The following is a 19889-nucleotide window of genomic DNA, read 5'->3' as shown; positions in this document are numbered from 1 at the left end:
TGTGCACCGAACTCAAACCAGGACAAGGCATCTAAGGATAATCCCACCTAGATGTGAGGACCCCCAAGGGGTAGCCACTGTGAAGTGCCTGATGTGCAGATCATAGCATGATTCCAGAGCCTTCTGAGAGGATGCTGAGATGCCATCAAGCTGGCTGCCTCCATCTGTTTTCTGTTGTTCTTACTGAGGCCACAGAGCAGACAGTAGATAGAGGGGTGTGTTAATTAGCTTTATGTCTCTGGGACAGCACATCTGAGATAATCCATTGAGGGAAGCAAAGGTTTGCTTTGAATCACAGTTTCAGATAATTCAGGCCAGGGTCTTCTGGCTTCTTTGCTTTTGTCCTGAGGCAAGGAAATCTTAGTACATGTAAAGACACTATCAAGAGGATGAAGGATGGGGATATGGCCAGGTGGGTAGAGTGTTCCCACCCCACATACACACAATAAGGGCCAGATTTTTATGCTCTGAAACAAAAGTAAAAAAAGCCAAAGATCACATGAACTTGTGATCCCAGCTCTGAGGTGGTGAAGACAGGTGGATCCCTGGGGCTCCCTAGGGAGCCAACCTAGGCAATTCAGTGTCTTCCAGGCCTATAAAGAGACCCTGTCCTGAGCTTTTCTCCAATGACTGATGGAAGTAGATGCAGAGATCCATAGCCAGGCACCAGGCAGAGCTCCTGGTGTCCAGTTGGGGAGAGAAAAGAGGGATTCTATGAACAAGTGCATCAAGAACATGATGAGGAAACCTGCAGAGAAGACCAAACCATACTAGTGGGAACTCATAAAATTTGCATCAACAGATGTGGAGCCTGCATGGGACTGGGCTGTGCCTTCTGCATGGAAGACAGTTGTATAGCTTGACCTGCTTGGGGAGTCCCCTGGCGGTAGGATTAGAATCTATACCTGGTGCATGAGCATGCTTTTTAGAGGCCACTCCCTGTGATGGGACACCTCACACAGACTGGAGGAAGGTGGAGGGACTTAGAATTGCCTCTTCTGGATGTGCCTCCCCATAGGAGGCCTTGCCTTCTTGTAGGGGAGGGTGGGGGACCGTTTGGGACAGGGAATCTGGTGGGGGGAGAGGATCATTGATTGGTGTGTAAAATGAAAGAAAAAATATTTTAATAAAGAGAGAGAGAGAGAGAGTCCCCATCCTAAAACCAAGGTGAATGAAGAATGACTGCTGTGGATATTGCTCTATATAAATAAAACACTGATGGCCAGTGACCAGGCAGGAAGTAGATGACCAGGCAGGAAGTAGGTGGGACAAGGAGAGAGGAGAATTCTGGGAAGCGGTAGGCTGAGGAGAGGGACACTGCAGCCACCGCCAGGACAAGCAGCATGTAAAGACGCCGTAAGCCACCAGCCACGTGGCAAGGTATAGATTTATAGAAATAGGTTAATTTAAGGTAAAAGAACAGTTAGCAAGAAGCCTGCCACGGCCATACAGTTTATAAGTGATATAAGCGTCTGAGTGATTATTTTATAAGTGAATTGGGGACTGCGGGGCTTGGGGAACCTGGAGAGAAGCCCTCCAGCAACAAATGACAGTTGAGGTTGACCTCTGACCTTCATATAGACGTGAACATCGATGCACACATACACATTCACAAACATAGAGAACCACATAGAGTACATGTTCAAGGAGAAAGAGAATAGGGCTGGGGAGCTAGCTTAGTGGTCAAATGCTGGTGTGGATTATATATGTGAAGTTCAGATTCCCCAGTACTGTGAGAGTAAGGAGATAACCCCCAGGATGGTAGAAAATGTCTGCAGCTCAGCATCTGTACCTAGAATTCTGGTGAATTCAAACAGCTGGATAACAAAGCCATCCTTCACACCACCAGGACAGCTGTATGGTTCTTCATCTGTTACATCAATGTGTCCTCACAGCCAGGCTGGGTATGGGTCAGCAGGGACCAAAGCTGTGGTGATGGAGAGGATGGACACCAACTGGCTAGTCAGGATCACACTCCTGGCTTGGCTCAGCATTAACTGGTGTCTGTCCCGGATATCCTGCACAGTAGGAAGTCAAAACCAGGGCCCACCTCAGCAGGTGCTGTGAGGATGCAACAGGGTCTTAGGCACGAAGGACAGAGCAGCAGTGGTGACCTTTGTGGTCTCTGTGGGGAAAGAAAGAGAAGAGCAGGAAGAGGGGCTTCTGCCTAGGGAAGAATCCACAGTGAGACATTGCTGAGGTGTTGAAATGATCCACATGAGGTAGTTATTGACAAAAACACTATTAATCCAAAAATAATTTAAGTACTTTTATTAATGATCAGACCAAGAATGAGCTCATGTCTTTGAAAAGGTTATAGGAGCTCAAGCTCAGGGACACAGAATGTTTAAGGGCAAAACCACAAAGACCATAATTTATATACAAGTCAGATATAGGTCAGATTAAGTTGAAATGCTCTTTGTTGACAGAATTGAGTATTCATCTCAATCGCAATATGACAAAATAATTTTGAATTATAGCATCTTTATTTATTGTGGTTTCCTTACTTTCTCTGGTTGATTCTTCTGCACCACAGACATGTCCATAGAAATCTGAAATACATGTGAAGGCTGACATGACTGTGGTGGGGGAAAAGAGAGGTTGAGAACTGTGTGAGCAAACACACGATGGAGTGAGAGCATGGAGGACTTCCTTGGACATTTCAGTGTGAGCCTGCATGTTGCCTTCTGACTTGTCTGCCCTTACTCTCTCTCTCTTGGTCCAAAGGACTAAGAGGAAGACTGGTCTCCTCTCACGAATCTGATTATGCAGATTAAATTGCCCCAACATGCACAGCTTGAAACAATAGACATGGAATATCTCACAGTGTCAGGCACCCATGAGGAGCCAGGCTGGATGGTTCTTCCTCAGGGCCTCTCATGAGTCATTCAGTTGGCCTAAGACTCGACACATGCTGGAGGCTACATGTCCAAGTTTGCTCTCATGATTTTCTTTTTCCTCTGGTGCTATAAACTGAACCAGGGTATTGTGTTTTCTGGGCAAGCCCCAGACCAATGAACTAAAACCCAGCCCTCTCACGGCTTATAATGGAAAATCTCTCTCAGCCTACTCAAAGTGCTGCTCAGTTAAGTAGGTGCCTCAAGACAGGGTGGAAGCTTCTCCCCCCAGGCTCAAGATGCTGGCATTCTTAGCTTTTGGATTGAAGCTGGTGGTCTGCAAAGTGAATAGATTCTATTGTCACAAGGTTTAGTTCTAACACAGAGGGAGGAAACATGGCTGTTCCAGAGAGCAGCACTTAGCCCATGAGAAGGTCATTAGCCTCTGACCTGCAGTGTTCCAATCTCTCTACAGTACTGAAATTCAGATCAACCAGCCAGGCTCTGCAGACACAGATTCCTTTAAGAGGTTTTCTTCACTGCCAGACAAGGCAGCTACCCTTCAGAAGTCTGATAGCCAAAGAGGGGAGATGGAGTCTCTGTTGAGAACATGCCCATTGCTGACAGACAGGATGGTTATATAGATGCAGGCGGGGTTCTGTCAGGATGAAGGCATGTGTTTATTAATGTGTGAGTTTCCTTAAAGAAATCGGGAGCATGGACATAAAGTTGTTGTATTCTTTTTGAAGTTACTTAGAAAGTCTAGGACAAAGTGGATCAAAGACCTCAACATAAATCCAGTTATACTAAACTTAATAGAAGGGAAAGTAGGAAGTACTCTTGAACGCATTGGCACAGGAGATCACTTCCTAAATATAACACCAGCAGCACAGACCCTGAGCACAACAATTAATAAATGGGACCTCCTGAAACTGAGAAGCTTTTGTAGGGCAAAAGACATGGTCAATAAGACAAAAAGACAGCCTACAGAATGGGAAAAGACCTTCACCAACCCCACATCTGACAGAGGAATTATCTCCAAAGTATATGAAGAACTCAAGAAACTAGACATTAAAATACTGAAAAATCCAATTTAAAAAATGGGCTAAAGAGCTAAACAGAGAATTCTCAAAAGAAGAATCACAAATGGCTAAAAGACATTTAAAGAAATGCTCAACATCCTTAATCATTGGAGAAATGCAAATCAAAATGACTCTGAGATACCACCTTACACCTGCCAGAATGGCTAAGATCAAAAACACCAATGACAGTCAATGTTGGAGAGGATGCAGAGCAAAGAAAACACCCCTCCAATGTTGGTGGGAATGTAACCCGTACAACCACTGTGGAAATCAGTATGACGGTTTCTCGGAAAATTGGGAATCAATCTACCTCAAGACCCAGCCATACCACTCTTGGGCATATACCCATGGAATGCTCAATCATATCACAATGATACATGCTCACCTATGTTCATAGCAGCACTATTCATAATAGCCATCACGTGGAAACAACCTAGATGTCCGTCAACTGAAAAATGGATTAAGAAAATGTGTTACATATACACCGTGGAGTACTACTCAGCAGAGAAAAAGAATGACAGCATGAAATTTCTGGCAAATGGATGGAACTAGAAAATATCATCCTGTGTGAGGTAACCCAAACCCAGAAGACCAAACATGGTATGTACTCATTCATAAGTGGAATCTAGATAAAAACAAAGAACAATCAGACTACAACCCACAGAACCTGGGAGGCTATATACCGGGGAGACCCCATGATGACTGTGGCTTATAATATGTTTTGTGTTACTCAATTACTGGGCAAGCCTCAATGAAACATTTCACAATTAGGATAAGAATTTATACTGTATCAAGCTGATAACAGAAAAATAAATAAAATGGGAAAAATAAAAAAATGTGAAAAAAACAATTAATTTAAGGGGCTGGAGAGATGGCTCAGAGGTTAAGAACACTGGCTCCTATTTCAGAGAACCCGGGTTCAATTCCCAAGACCCACATGGCAGCTCACAACTGTCTTTAACTCCAATTCCAGGGGATCTGACACCTTCACACCAATGCACATAAAACAAAGTTAAATAAATTATTTAAAAAAGACTAATTTAAAATTAAAAAGGGGGGGCTGGAGAGATGGCTCAGAGGTTAAGAGCACTGGCTGTTCTTCCAGAGGTCCTGAGTTCAATTACCCAGCAACCACATGGTAGCTCACAACCATTTGTAATGAGATCTGGCACCCTCTTCCTGCAGGCATACATGCAGGCAGAACTCTGTATACCTAATAAATAAATAAATCTTTTAAAAAAATTATAAAAATTAACAAATAAAATAAAATTTAAAAAGAGAAAAGAAAAAAGAATGTCTACGACAACTATTATCTGCAGCCCTACCTGGTGGCAAGTACAGCTTGAGCCTTGTCTTTTTATCTCTGATTCTGCCCAGTTCCACACTGACCATTAAACAATTAGAGAAACAGATAGCCAGAATGGTAATCCAGTGGGCTTGCCTCCTGGAGCTTCTAATGCACATTACCAGGAATCATTCCATGTGTACATTTCCAAACTGAGCACAGAGCACAACTTGTCTGGGCTAGCATTTCCTAAGAAAAGGGAGGAGTCCCTGGTGGGGATAAATAGGCATCAGTGTGCTTGGGGAGAACAACACACCAGGCAGGCAGCCACCCGAACATCAGAACTCAGCTATCACAGACTCTGGCAGCAGGCTTCAGCTCTGCAGGTAATGTCCAGGATTCTTTCTCTCTGGGGACAGGAGAGGTGCCTTTACAGGACTGTGTGGTACTGGTAATGACCTGAGTCTTGGTTTGGAAGGGCAAGAAGTTGTTTCTGGGGCACTGATTTGAAATAAGGGGACATATCTGGGGTGCATATGAATTTTCTCTCCAGTTTGGGTCTTCATGTGTATGAAGATGCAGGAGCCATAGGCTATGCTCCTGGAAAGGGAACAGAGCCTGCTGCTTCTGACCCTCCACAGGGAGGAAGTATTGAGACCTTGACTATGCCAGGTGCAGCTGTAGGAACCAGAGGGAGACAGGACAGTGACAGAGTCCCTATGGGGGAAGAGACATCACTGTCATGCTTAGAGAGAAAGGAGATGTCTTAGGGTCAGGGACCCCACTTCCAAAACAGATCCCAGGCCAAGAAAAGGGACCACACCCTCTCCTAATAAGGAAAAGAAGGTTACAGCTCAGCCACTGAGCCAGGTCTCCTCCACAAACAGACTAGCCTGTTTTCTGTGGAAATAATTTTGACATAAAATATGGTTGCATGTTTTCCAAAGAAATGGTCGCATCAGTCTGATGGTAAACACAGGGTAAAGGCATCCAAAGTCCCTGGCCCCTCTGCAGGCACGGACCTGCATAGCCCTGGGCACACGTGGCTCAGCTCCAACACCTCCCTTCCCTGCTCCCTCCATTCTACTCTACTCTTCTAGTCTTTCCTCCCCTCCATCTTCCTCTCCCTCCCCCATCTGATCTTCCTCTCTTCTCCTGTCCTCCCTCCTCTTCCCCCCTTCTCACTCCAGCCTCTTTTCCCACCTGGTCCTCTCTCCTCTGTTCTTCCCCCTCACCTTCCTATTCCTCTAGCATCTATGTTCTCCTCTGAACTCATCCACAGTGTGAACAAGGCTAAGGAGAGTGGCACTGTTTACCATATCATAAGCCGTCAATTGTAGTTTTCAGGATGCTTGTGCCCCAGTCCAGGGATGTAAGAAGGAGATGGCCCTATGTACACACCCCACCAATACCCACAAAGCTCCTAATAAGCTATACACTTTTACTAAAAGTGTACCCTGGGTCACTTAACAAGCTGTCCAGAGAGGTCCACCCATTTGCTTGCTACCACCACACAGACATTGTGATAGCCAAAATGGAAAATGGTCCAGGTGTCAGAGACTCAGACATCATTCAATTTCCTTCCCACCAGGAGGTCTTCCAAGCTGAGATACAAACCTCCCCTATTGGTCCTTCTAATACCTGTGATCAGGGGTCCCAAGGCTTTGCCAATGCAACAGAGCCAACCTCAATTAACCCTTCACACTCCCAGAAACAGGCACTAGGTTCAGCCCATGGCTGTGGGATTTTTTAGACATGTCTGCAGGAGGTTGGGGTAGATGCTGTAATAAATAACTGGTCTAAGGTTCTTTCCCTAAGCCAGGACTAGAGGTTGATGATGGAGTAGAGGACACAAATGCAAAATAAGAGGTCCCCTGCTTTCTAATGAGTCCTTATGCCAATCCAGAAGAGGAGAGGAGACATTCAGATTACACCAGGCTTAAGCCCATCCTCAGGTTCTTCTCTTCCTTACCCTGTGACCCTGGCAAATCTCTTCATCCCTCTGGGTTTTGATTCACTATTAGGAATACTGGTTACTGCAACAGCACTTCTTCCTGTGGTAAAAGGGAGCAGAGGCTGTGGCACTCCCATCTGAGTGGTCAGAGAACCTCCCATGCACAGTCACATAGGCAGCAGAGCAGGACACAGTGCTGGCCACATGGGAGGACAAGAAGATGGTCATGGCACCATGTGACCCTCCCTGACAAAAGGATCTTTTCTTTTCAACCAGGAGAACAGAGTAATGGCTGAGATCTCCCCTGATGCCCTCTGCCAACCAGATGACATTTTGGAAAGGGACACTGCTGTCCAGGGAAATCTGAAAAACAGGACACCAGTGGACAATCTAGCACTGACCTCCACCAACACCGACTTCGCCTTCAGCCTCTACAAGGAACTGGCTTTGAAGAATCCAGATAGAAATGTCGTCTTCTCTCCATTCAGCATCTCAACAGCCTTGGCCGTCCTGTCACTGGGAGCAAGCAGCAACACCCTGAAAGAGATTCTAGGAGGTCTCAAGTTCAATCTCACAGAGACCACTGAGGCAGACATCCACCGGGGCTTTGGGCACCTCCTCCACATGCTCAGCCAGCCAGGGGACCAGGTGCAGATCAGAACAGGTAGTGCCATGTTTATTGAAAAGCACCTACAGATCCTAGCAGAGTTCAAGGAGAAGGCAAAGGCACTGTACCAGGCTGAGGCCTCCGTGATTGACTTCCAGCAGCCTCAGAAAGCCAAAAAGCTCATCAATGACTATGTGAACAAACAGACCCAGGGGAAGATCAAGGAACTGATCTCAGACATGGATGAGAGTTCATTAATGGTGCTGGTGAATTACATCTACTTTAAAGGTGAGAATGATTGCTTTTTCAGGGGTGGATGGAGAGGGTGTTGGCTGGGTACCTTGTGTCTGTACACTGACCACTGGAAAGGAGGTGCTCATGAACTTAGAGATATGGGTGCCTAACTTCTTATTATTAACAGGCATTACTTCTCTGTGGTATTGTGGATGATGGTTGAGGTTCCTGGTGCTTACTAAATAGAACCTCTGAGCCCTCAGCCTAAGTGGGCTCAATTCCACTGTGACTTAAACTTAGTGACTAACAGAATGCATAGCTTGTTGGTCCAGTCCTCCCTGAGTCACGAGAAGCCAGGGCTGCTCCTGTAGAGACTGAGGCCGATTCTCCCCACTCCAGCATTTCTAATCTGCTCCTGTAGAAGGTACCCATCCCTACTGGAAAGCCTCTATCTCTATGAGGGTTCAGGTGGGCTGGAGACTTTTTAGCTAAGGGGCCTTGCTACCCAATCTACATAAGGAGAATGTAGCATGTGCAATAGCTAGTGCAGAGCCCTTCATGAATTTCTATGCTAGCCTTCGCCCCTGAATCTTTCTGCATCAAGCTAGACCTGGGCATGAAAAAGCAGGGACTGGGGCAAAGACATTAATTTAAAGAAAGATCCGCCGTGCAATGTTCTATGTTTAATGTCTGGCTGCTTTTTGGAATTTTGCTTTTGTAAAACTACTTGCCTGGCAGCCTGGGAGGTCACAGTGCACAATACTCACTCCTGAGCCAGGGAATCTGGAGGTAGGGAGCTAGTGATTTGAGAAACTGGGCTGGAATTGCATTTGGTAAGGATTTTGGGGTGGGCATCCAGAGCCTACACTCCAAAACCCTGCCTGATAGAGACCAGGGATTGAGCCCATAAAACAATTCCTGATGAATATCCTGATGTGACCTGATATGGGGTGGACTTGAGGCTGGACACAGGATAGTCTACGACAGAGAAGGACAGATTCTGAGACTATAGACAGAAAACCAATTTGCCATGGACAGAAGAGGATAGAAGGACAGAGGACATCTGTTCAGGATGGAGCCAGAGCTGCTTTTCTCTGAAGAGAAGGGAAGCAGAGTAAAGGGCTGAAGTGTTACTGCAGGGCAAGGCTCTCTTGCTGGACCCAGAACCCAAGCTCCAGGGCTGCTTGACTGTGAGGATGAGTTGTATGTTTATGCAGCTGCATCCTGAGCCCAAGAAACTGTCAAAGTACCAAGTCCCCCAGGGTGTATTGTAGATGGTCACATGCACTTGGGATGTGCACAAAGCCTGGGCAGGATATTTGTGATTCATGGAGGGGAACATGGCCAATGTGAGAGAAGAGGACTCATTACTCGTCTTAGTCAACCAACTATGGGATCCTGGTAATCCAAATCTAGAAGTTACAAGTCCCCAGAACTTGAGTCTAAGCCCACCCACACTTGGCTCTGGACTCAACCTTCCATTAGTTGGTTCACACTGAGGAGCACTATCAACAGATCACTACCTGGAGGTTCAGTCTCTCGTTTTCCCTTGAAATCTGTCCCCCAAGCAACTGCCTTCTAGACAGGCTTCCTCCTGAGGAAGAAGGGATCCCCAAATATCCTCAACTCCATTCTCTCCACTTTCACTCACATTTCTCTGTAATATACCCCACCTCAGATTCTAGATTGATTTTCAAGTACCTTAAGTAGCTAAGCTTTGGATTTGAATTCCTCTTTCTAAACCAAGCCTGTGGATCACTTCTCATTCATAGTTCTGCATATATCAAGGTTTTTCCAATCCAGACTATGCAGCCACCAAGGGATACTACACTCTGTGTTGTTGAAAGTAGAATGATTGCTCTTTTGACTCAGAAACTATGCAGAAATGAGGAGGAGGTGGTGTCTCTCCTGTGCTGTTACATTCTGATGGCCTGCTCCACATTTAGGGAAATGGAACAGACCATTTGATCCTCATGACACATTCGAATCTGAGTTCCATTTGGACAAGAAGAGATCTGTGAGGGTGCCCATGATGAAAATTGAGGATCTGACCACACCCTACTTCCGGGATGAGGATCTGTCCTGTTCTGTGGTGGAGCTGAAGTACAAGGGAAATGCCAGTGCCCTGTTCATCCTCCCTGACATGGGCAAAATGCAGCAGGTGGAAGCCAGCTTGCAACCAGAGACCCTGAGGAAATGGAAGGACTCTCTGAGGCCCAGGTGCGTGTCCTCAGTACCCAGAGCTTGTCTGGCTCCCCATCCTCCTGTTAGCCCAGTGTGCCTGTCCCTCAGAGTGTCAGGGTCACCCAGTGTAACGGTTGGAGAGTCAGCAGGGCCAGGTGGATTCGAGGTGAGTTTCCCTCTGTTGACTCGGTAGTTTTTAGACAGATTTTATTGTCATTTTGTTGTTCACAAGATGACAGCAGCTAGAGCAGGAGCTGAGTATTCCTCTGTGTCTAACAGGCTGTAATTACAGGGAATCTTGAATGGGTTTTGGAAGTCAGAGGGAAGTGAGGCTGAGATGAGACCAGCTCTGAGAATCAGCTCTGCCCTGTGTAGCCATCTCATGCCCTCATCACTCATTCACTTACCATTCATGGAATAATAACTGTGCTCAAATTTAGACCCTGAGAGGGTATCAGAAACTCAAGCATATAATTTCTTATAATCACAGGCTCACCTTGAAATTGAAGAGGAGAGAGTAGGTGATTGAAAATATAATTAATCATTATTTGAAGAGTTAAAAATAACAAGTAGATGTTAAAAGGGGGATTGTCCGCGGGGAAGGAAAGCTGGAGTTGGAAGAAGTGTGCAGTTCCAAATAGAATTGTCATTAGATGAAGTCTGAGGGTTCACATGTCAGGGGAAGAAATGTATTTAGTGGGAGAAAAGCATTCTTAGTAAGGGAAACAACAGCTAGTTCCAAGCCTCATTGCCTGCCCCTGAATAAATTCTCAGGCATTGAGGTTAGTTGATGCATTAGGAAAAGCAAAATCAAGTGGTGTGGGATGGACGGAAAGAGGGCTGCACTCTTGTGTTAGGGCTGTCTGCGGAGAGTTGCCCTAGCAAAAAGGTGGGTTGATGTGGCAATGGAGTCCAGGGACTCTGAAATTTCTCTTTACATTCTCAGGATGATCGATGAGCTCTACATGCCCAAGTTCTCCATCTCCACTGACTACAGCCTGGAGAACATCCTTCCATCACTGGGCATCAGGGAAGTCTTCTCCAAACAGGCTGACCTGTCTAGGATCACAGGAGCCAAGGACCTAAGAGTCTCTCAGGTAGGTCAAGAACCACTGGGTGGTTCTCACTGGGTGCCAGAATATGTATGCTGAAAGCCAGGTGGCAAGGGGGCGTGGTAAATGTGTGAGAAAGCCCTCATTTCTGAGATTCCCTCATCCTGGGAGGGCTGGATTACAGCCCAGACACCCCTGCTGGAGACCATGACACCAATCCCTCCTCTACTCCAGAAGCCCAGAGTGGAAAAGCCTGTGCTTGGTCTTAGACCACCATAGTCACTGACCTGTGCTGCAGTGCAGATACCACCCACAATCCACTGCAGGGCAAAGCATTCCAGCCTCAGCTTATTCACTGCAGAACTGACCAGTACTTCCTGATGAGCACACAGAACAGTCGCAGTAATGAAATAACAAGGGATGAATGGCAGTTGTGATGAAAAGCTAAGAGTAGGGGAGAAGATGCCTTAGGACCCCACACTACAGTCCCAGATGCACAGATCGGCAAAGACTTTTGTCCATCAGTGCCCATTCTGACCCCTGGTGTAAGTCTCTACAAATAGGACATGATGGTTTGGTAAAGAGAAACCACACTCTGTGCATTGAGGTTGTATGTTCCAAGGAGGGCTGGAGCAAGAGGGATGCCAGAACCTGTACTGGCTGCCAGCACATTGGCTGTTCACTGTGGGTCTCCTTAGAAGCTGCCTGTGGAGGAAGGATGAGCGTTGCCTACACCCATCCTTCTGTTTGTAGTTGGTTTGAGAGAAACACAGATTCTCAGAGACTGAGCAGACCCAGGACATGTCTCATCTCATAACCTGGGCAGAGACTTGGAAACACCAGGGGTAGAGCTCCTGGTAGGAACAAACAACTTCACCAGCAGCTGAGGCCAGCAGTGGATGCTTGCTCCAGGGATCTCCTCTCCTGCCCTCCCCGGTCTCCAGTGAGTGATGCCTTTCTCTTACAGGTGGTCCACAAGGCTGTGCTGGATGTGGCTGAGACAGGCACAGAAGCAGCTGCTGCCACAGGATTCAAAATGGTCCTTTTTTGTGCAAAACATATATCAATGACAGTCTGTTTCAACAGGCCATTCCTGATGTTTATCTCTGAAACAGATACTCAGATGATCCTCTTTCTGGCCAAAATATACAACCCTAAATGAGGCTAGAGCTTCCCAAGTGGTAAGGCTTCGGCCCAGGAGCCCAGGAAGGAGCCTGCATGAGGGTGTGTACATTCTGCACTCCATGTTCTGATTGGCTTCCTATACCTGGCTTGGACATTGACCTTGACTAACTCCATGACTCCTACATACACAGGAGCCTTGGACTGTGAGTGACAGGCTCTCAGGTCTCTTGGGAGCACCTGCTTATGCTTCTGACCCTGGAATCTATCTTTATGCCCTCTCCCTGCCTACTCAGCTGTATTTTTCTGTACCCCAGATGTGGGCCCTATCATGTAGGCAGAGTCTCAGTATACTCTCTAGGCTCATCTGCCTTCAAAATCTATGGCCTTGATGGGATCATGCAAGCTTACCAGCCAATCCATGAGGACCAGGACCAGGACTGAGAAGGGAAGCTGCTGCACTGAATCTCACTCCTGCATCTGGTACCTGCTGGTGACAAGTTCTTGCCTTGTGATTTCCCTCTCCAGTCCCTAGGCTCTGCCACCCACCACCCTTTGCAGCAGATGATTGCCTTGCACATATCTGGCCCACTGTTGGAGCCTTCATTCATCTTGAATGGCCGTTTGGTCAGACCAGCTACTTTCCCCCAGCACTCCTACTTAGGGCACAATACCCATTTTCTAGGTTGGCAAATGACGAACCTGAAATGATAGATAGAGAACTCCAACTTCATCACCCAAAATGCATGGTTTGGAGCAAAGGATCAATAAATGTATAATTCACTCAGCTCCTATTGGCAGGGGTGTGCCCTCTAGTGACCACAGGGTAGTAGAAAATTGTCACTCATGCTCTGTGACTCCTATGATGGACCTCTGACCTACATGTTATTATCAATCCTTTTTATGGATCAGGAAACTGAGGCACAGAGGGTCTTAGTCATTTCCCATTAACTCACAGCTAGACATTATGACTGGGTGAATGTTCTTCAAGTGTCCCTATGCCAGAGGAACATTTTTCACCAAGTGGGGATCTGTGCACAGGCATCACCATGGTGGTGTGCAGGTGGATCATAAAACAAGGCTCTAGATACTTCACAGAGAGCTCCCAAAAGCACATATGGATATGTGATGTCTGTGTTGAAGTCAGAGGAGGATGAGAAGGTCATCACATGACCAGAAAGAATGTCTTGGGCAGGGTTCCCAGTAATGCAGGCATTTCTAAGAATCTGAGAGGAAGTGAGTATTTCGGACAACACAGCAGAAAGGTGGTGGACAGGAAGAAGTAATTACAGACACAAGATGGCAAAGAGCCTTGCTCTGGGAGGATTCTGAAATTCCTCAGAGCTGCAATAAGCATAGAAGTGGTTAATTGGTGTTTGCTGTCTTAGGTAAGTTATTTGTGTGGCTACAATGCAGAGAACTGAGTTATTCAGAGGTCAGGTTGTTATTGAGGGCTTTTTTAGGGAACAGCTGGAGAGGAGAGTTGATGATCCAGATCAATAGATGAGTTTCCTTAGTGTGTAGATGCAGAAGGAGAAGAGGAGGCCTACATTGGGTTGGGGCACCTGGTAATCATTGAGCATCCTCTGAGCCCGGAAACACAGCCAGCAGCCTGCACGGAGAGCGAAAGTTGAACATTCAGTTGGAGACTTACTTGTGTCTTAAAGATCCTAAGGAAACTCTTGACAGGTGGCTATGAGGTCAGCAGAGATGTGCAGCCTGGTGGGGCTCTCAAAGAACCCCCTTCCCCAATGAACACCGAGATACCATTCCCTGAAGGATGTGAAGTGAGAGAGAAAAGGGACCCATCTATTGAAAGCAAAAAAATGTCCCAACCATCTTTCCAACATATAGCAGGGCAGGATCCTGAGTCAGGGGTACCTAGCAGTACTCCATAGGCATTGACACGCCCCAGCTGTATCTCACCATTTTTCTGGATTCAGTGCAGGTATATAAGGAGCCTAGTGCTGAATGCATCTCAAGCTGACCAGACCTGTCAGTCTGGAACTTGTGGCCAAAGTCTGAGTCCACCTACTATGGGAGTCTAGGACCTAGATATCAGGGTTCAGTTTTCCTCACTCCCTGAGGGCTGAGGACTCTCTCACTTCTTAGCCATCAAATGTTGCCTTGATGACAAACTCCCTACAGGGACAGGCCCAGCTTTCATTGAAGGTAATGGAGTATGGAGGGGGAAGGGAGGGGCCTGTAAACTGCAGTTTACTAAGGTTGAAGGGCTGGGAACTCCATGCTGAGCTCAGGGGTTTCTACATGTTGAACAATCACCTTATAGACATGTAACAACAGTAAGAGGCTGTGTGGTGTGGTGGGGTTGCGTGGTGACCTGAAAAACACAATGTACAACATGCTTCCTTCTGTGCTTCTGCAACATGACCCCTCATGTCTAATAATATTCTGACATTCTGTAGGCTGTCATTTTTGTCTTATTGACTGTGTGTCCTTTGCCCTACAAAAGTTTCTCAGTTTCAGGAAGTCCCACTTATTAATTCTTGCTCTCAGTGTCAGTGCTACTGGTGTTATTTTTAGGAAGTGGTCTGTTGTGCCAATTCATTCAATATTACTTCCTACTTTCTCTTTTATGATGTTCAATGTAACTGGATTTATGTTGAGGTCTTTGATCCACTTGGACTTGAGTTTTGTGCATGGTGACAGATATGGATCTATTTGCAATCTTCTACATGTTTACATGCAGTTATGCCAGCACCATTTGTTGAAGATGCTTTCTTTTTTCCAAACAACTGCCTACAGAATGGGAAAAGATCTTCACCAACCCCACATCTGACAGAGTGCTGATCTCCAAAATATATAAACAACTCTAAAAGCTAGACATCAAAATATCAAACAATTCAATTAAAAAATGGGCTACAGAGCTCAACAGAGAATTCTCAACAGAAGAATCTCAAATGGCTGAAAGGCATTTAAGGAATTGCTCGATATCCTTAGTTATCAGGGAAATGCAAATCAAAACGACTCTGACCCATGTCAGAATGACTGTGATCAAAAACACTGAAGAAGGCTTATGTTGGAGAGGATGTGGAGCCAGAACCTGTAGACAACCTAGATGCCTCTCAACCAAAGAATGGATAGAGAAAATGCAACACATATACACAATGGAGTACAACTCAGCAGTAAAAAACAATATCATGAAATTTGCAGAAAAATGGATGGAACTAGAAAATATCATCCTGAGTCAGGTAACCAGACTCAGAAGGACAAACATGATATGTACTGACTCATAAGCAGATATTAGAAGTAAGGCAAAGGATAACCACACTACAACCCACAGCACCAGAGAAGCTAGCTAACAAGGAAGACCCTAAAAGGGACACATAAATGACCCAGTGCAAGAGAAATAAATAAGATCTACCTGAGCAAACTGGGGGGGCGGGGGTAATGGATGGCAAAGAATGAGGGATGAGAACATAAGGAAATGGGAGGTTCGAGCTGGAACAGGGACAGAGTAGGAGAACAAGAGATACCATGATAAATGAAGACATCATGGGAATAGGAAGAGGCACGGTGCCAGGGAAGTTCTCAGGTTCCACAAGGATGACGCCACCTTGGACTACTGGCAATGGAAAAGAGGGTTCCTGGACTGGTCTACTCTGGTGACTGGACTAGTGAATACCCTAACTGTCATCATAGAGACTTCATCCAGTGACTGATGGAAGCAGATGCAGAGATCCATGGCTTGGTGCCATGCTGAGCTCTGGGAATCCAATCAATGAGAGAGAGGAGGGATTCTGTGGGCAGGGGACATTGAGATCATGATGGGAAAATGTGCAGAGATGACCAGCCACACTAGTGGAAACCCATGAACTGTGGACCAATAGCTGTGGAGCCCCCATGGGACTAGACTAGGCTCTCTGACTACAGGAGACAGTTGTATAGCTTGAACTGTTTGGGGGCCCCCAGGCAGGGTGATCAGGATCCATCCCCGGTGCATGGGCAGGCTTTTGGAAACCCAGTGCCTGTGGTGTGACACCTTGCACAGCCTTGGTGCAGGGGGGAGGGGCTTGGACCTGCCTCAGCTGAGTGTGTCAGGCTCTGCTGACTCCCCATTGGAGACCTTGACTTGAGAAATGTGGGGATGAGGGGTAGGTTGGGGGAGAAGGCTGAGGGGTGGGAATAAGGAAGAGGGGGGATCTGTGGTTGGTATATAAAGTGAATGGGAAATTCTTAATAATAATAAAGTCTGACATATAATGATCATGGCCAAATTACTTGTCAGAGGTAGTTACCAAGGTCTCATGTCTACACAGCAATAATCAGAGAATATCAACCTTGAAGCACTATGGAAGAGATAAGAGTAGTAGTGGCAATGGTTACAATGACCATCAAGGTCCAGGCTGCCTCTTCCTCCCACCCCTTCAGCCACATCAGAAACCCACTCCAATATTTAAGCATGGGAAGAGCACTTATCCCTCCAGGTGTTGTGTGTGGTTGGCACAGCCCAGGAGGACACTGAGGCAGCTCCCACCAGGAATCAAGAGTGACCTCCCTGCAGAGAACAATGCCAGCCACTGTACATCATCAGAAACCATAGACTCCATGCTCACCCAGAATGGCTACAACATCTCTTTCAGAGAATGATCCTCACATCCAGGAAGGTTTGCAATAGGAACTTGCTAAGCAGACTGTAGGAGATGTGCACTACAGAGCATTCATTCCCAGCCTATACCTTACTACATGCACAAAATCTGCAGCATGCATACAGCAGTGAGTTCAGAGACCTGTGGTCCAAACTAAGGCCAGGACAGAGTATCTAAGGTAACCCTACTAGATGCCAGCATCCCAAGGGGGAACCACTGTGAACTGCATGATCTGCAGATCCTCCCTGAGCTTTCTCCCCCTAAAACTGTCACAGCCAACTCTAAGGCTTCCATCTGTTTTCTGTTGTTGTTACTGAGGCCACAGATCAGACAGTAGACAGAGGGGTGTGTCAGAGAGCCTTTTCTCTCTGGGACAGCACATCTGAAATAACCCAGTGAGGGAAGCAAATATTTGGTTTGAATCACAGTTTCAGAGACTTCAGGCCGGTGTCTGCTGGCTTCTCTGCTTTGGGCCTGAGGCAAGTCAAGCTTTGTGCATCTAAAGACACTATCAAGGGAATGAGGACTGAGGACACGGCCAGGTGGGTAAAGTGCTGGTCCCATATATATGAGGATCTGAGTTTATCCCTGAAGTAAAAAAGCCAACTATGATGACATGAATTTGTGATCCCAGCTCTGGGGTGGAGACAGGTGGGTCCCTGGGACTCCCTGGAGAGCCAACTTTGACAATACAGTGAATTCTAGGCCTATGGAGAGACCTTATCCTAAAACCAAGATGGAAGAGGAATGACAGTTGAAGTTGACCTCTGACCTTCATGTGGATGTGCACATGGATATACACATACACATTCACAAACACATGGAACCACATAAAGTAGACATTCAAGGAGAAAGAGAAGAGGGCTATGGAGTTAGCTTAGTGGTGGAATGCTGGATTGAATTATATGTGTGAAGTTTTGGTTCCCCAGTTCTGTGAGTGTGAGGAGACAACCCCCAGGATGGGAAGAAATGTCTGTAGCTCAGGTGTCTGTGCGTGGAATTCTTATAATAACTCAAACAGTTGGATATGCAAAGCCATCCTTCACACCACCAGGAAGGTTGTATGATTCTTCAGCTGTTACATCAGTGTGTCCTCACAGCCAGGCTGGGTATGGGTCATTAGGGACCAAAGCTATGGTGATGGAGAGGATGGACACCATCCAGCTCGTCAGGATCACACTCCTGGATTGACTCAGCTTCGACTAGTGTCTGGTCCTGGGATCCTTCACAGTAGGCAGTCAACAATGGGGCTCACCTCAGCAGGTGCTGTGAGGATGCAACAGGGTCTTAGGCATGAAGGACAGAGCAAGAGTGATGGCCATCATTGTCTCTGTGAGGAGAGAGAAAGAGGAGCAGAAAGAATGACTTCTGCCTAGGGAAGAATCCTCTGTGAGACACTGCTGTGATGTGGAAATGATCCACATGAGGTAGTTATGGAAAACAATCATATGTGGCCAATTCATGGTTTAAGTACTGTTATTAATGATGAGACCAAAAACAAGCTTATGCCTCCAAAACGTCTGTAGGTGCCCAAGCTCAGGGACACAGCATGTGTAAAGGAAAAAAACCACAAAGACCATAATTTACAAATAAGTTAGGTGTAAGTCAGATTAATTTGAATTGTTCCTTCCTGACAGAGTAAAGTTACTATTTCAATCATAATTTTGGTTTGTAGCTTCTTTATTCATTGTGATTTCCTTTATTTGGTCTATTCTGTGCACCATGGACATGTCCCTGTAACTCTCAAATACATGTTTAGGCAGACATGACTGTGGTGAGGGAAAAGAGAGGACTGAGAAATCTGTGAGGAAACAAAGATGGAGTCAGAACATGAAGGACTTACATTGGTTTTTTCAGTGAGAGCCTGCGGGTTGTCTTCTGACTTGTCTGTCCATACTCTCTGCCTTGGTCATAAGGACTAAGAGGGGTATGAATAGTCTTGTCTCATGTCTGGTGATGCAGAATTAATTGCCTTCAAATAAATGCAAAACTTGGAAAAACATGAAATATCTCATAATGTAAGGTCCCATGAGGAGCCAGGCGGGATGATTCTTCCTCAGGGCCTCTCGTGAGTCATTATGTTGGATGAAGACTTGACACATGTTGGAGGCTCCATGTCCAAGTTTGCTGTCATGACTTTCTTTTTCCTCTGGTGCTATAAACTGAACCAAGGTCTAGTGTTTTCTAGGCAATCCCCCCGACCACTGAGCTAACACCCAGTCCTCTCACAGCTTATAATGGGAAAACTCTCTGGGCCTACTCAAAGAGCTGCTCAGGAAGGCAGGTGCATCAATTGGAGGAAGTTCTCCACAGGCTCAAGATGTTATCTACTGGTATTCTTAGTTTTTTAATTGAAGTTACTTGTCTGCTAAGTTAAAAGACTTCATTGTCACAAGGTTTCTAATTGAAACATATCTTTGTATACCTAGAAAACCTAATATGGCTATAAATTTGACTATTTAGATGACTATTAATCTGGCTTTTATAATTATATATTACATATTTAAATGAGCTGCATAAACATAATAACATCAAATAGAGTAAACATATACATAGAGTGTGAAAAATTGACTTTAAATTTGTATCAATAACCTAAATTCCATACCAATGTAAAATATTTGAGATTAACAGTTGTTTTTTGCCTAAAGTGGATGCAGTAATCTATCTTTTCTTTTCATCATAATAATCTACCCTTTTCCCACCATTAATATATCAGATCCCCTTTTCTTCTTTGGAAAGTGATTGACTATAACCAACAAAACACTGGGTGCCAGATATTGCAGGACAGAATTCTGGGTTCAAATCAGGTTTATTAACATGTGAAATCAATAAGGTACACTCATGACACAGACCAAAGCTGAGACATGGCCACTGATTCAGCTGCTGAGGTCCTGCCATTCTGCCCAAGTGCGATGGGAACCA

At 45.8% G+C, this 19889-nt stretch overlaps 1 protein-coding gene across 1 annotated transcript; it reads left to right on the top strand.

Annotated features, from left to right (window-relative positions):
* The first annotated feature begins 7437 nt into the window (after positions 1-7437).
* LOC114688401 (serine protease inhibitor A3N-like) lies at positions 7438-12496 on the top strand. Its single transcript, XM_028862991.2, has 4 exons — positions 7438-8053; positions 9946-10219; positions 11130-11280; positions 12203-12496. The coding sequence occupies exons 1-4, from the start codon at positions 7447-7449 to the stop codon at positions 12395-12397; spliced, it is 1227 nt and encodes a 408-aa protein (XP_028718824.2). The 5' UTR covers positions 7438-7446; the 3' UTR covers positions 12398-12496.
* The last annotated feature ends 7393 nt before the right edge of the window (positions 12497-19889 follow it).

The sequence above is a fragment of the Peromyscus leucopus genome, chromosome 14 (assembly GCF_004664715.2).
Source record: "Peromyscus leucopus breed LL Stock chromosome 14, UCI_PerLeu_2.1, whole genome shotgun sequence".
Taxonomy (NCBI): domain Eukaryota; kingdom Metazoa; phylum Chordata; class Mammalia; order Rodentia; family Cricetidae; genus Peromyscus; species Peromyscus leucopus.
This window is presented reverse-complemented; position numbering and strand designations above follow the sequence as displayed.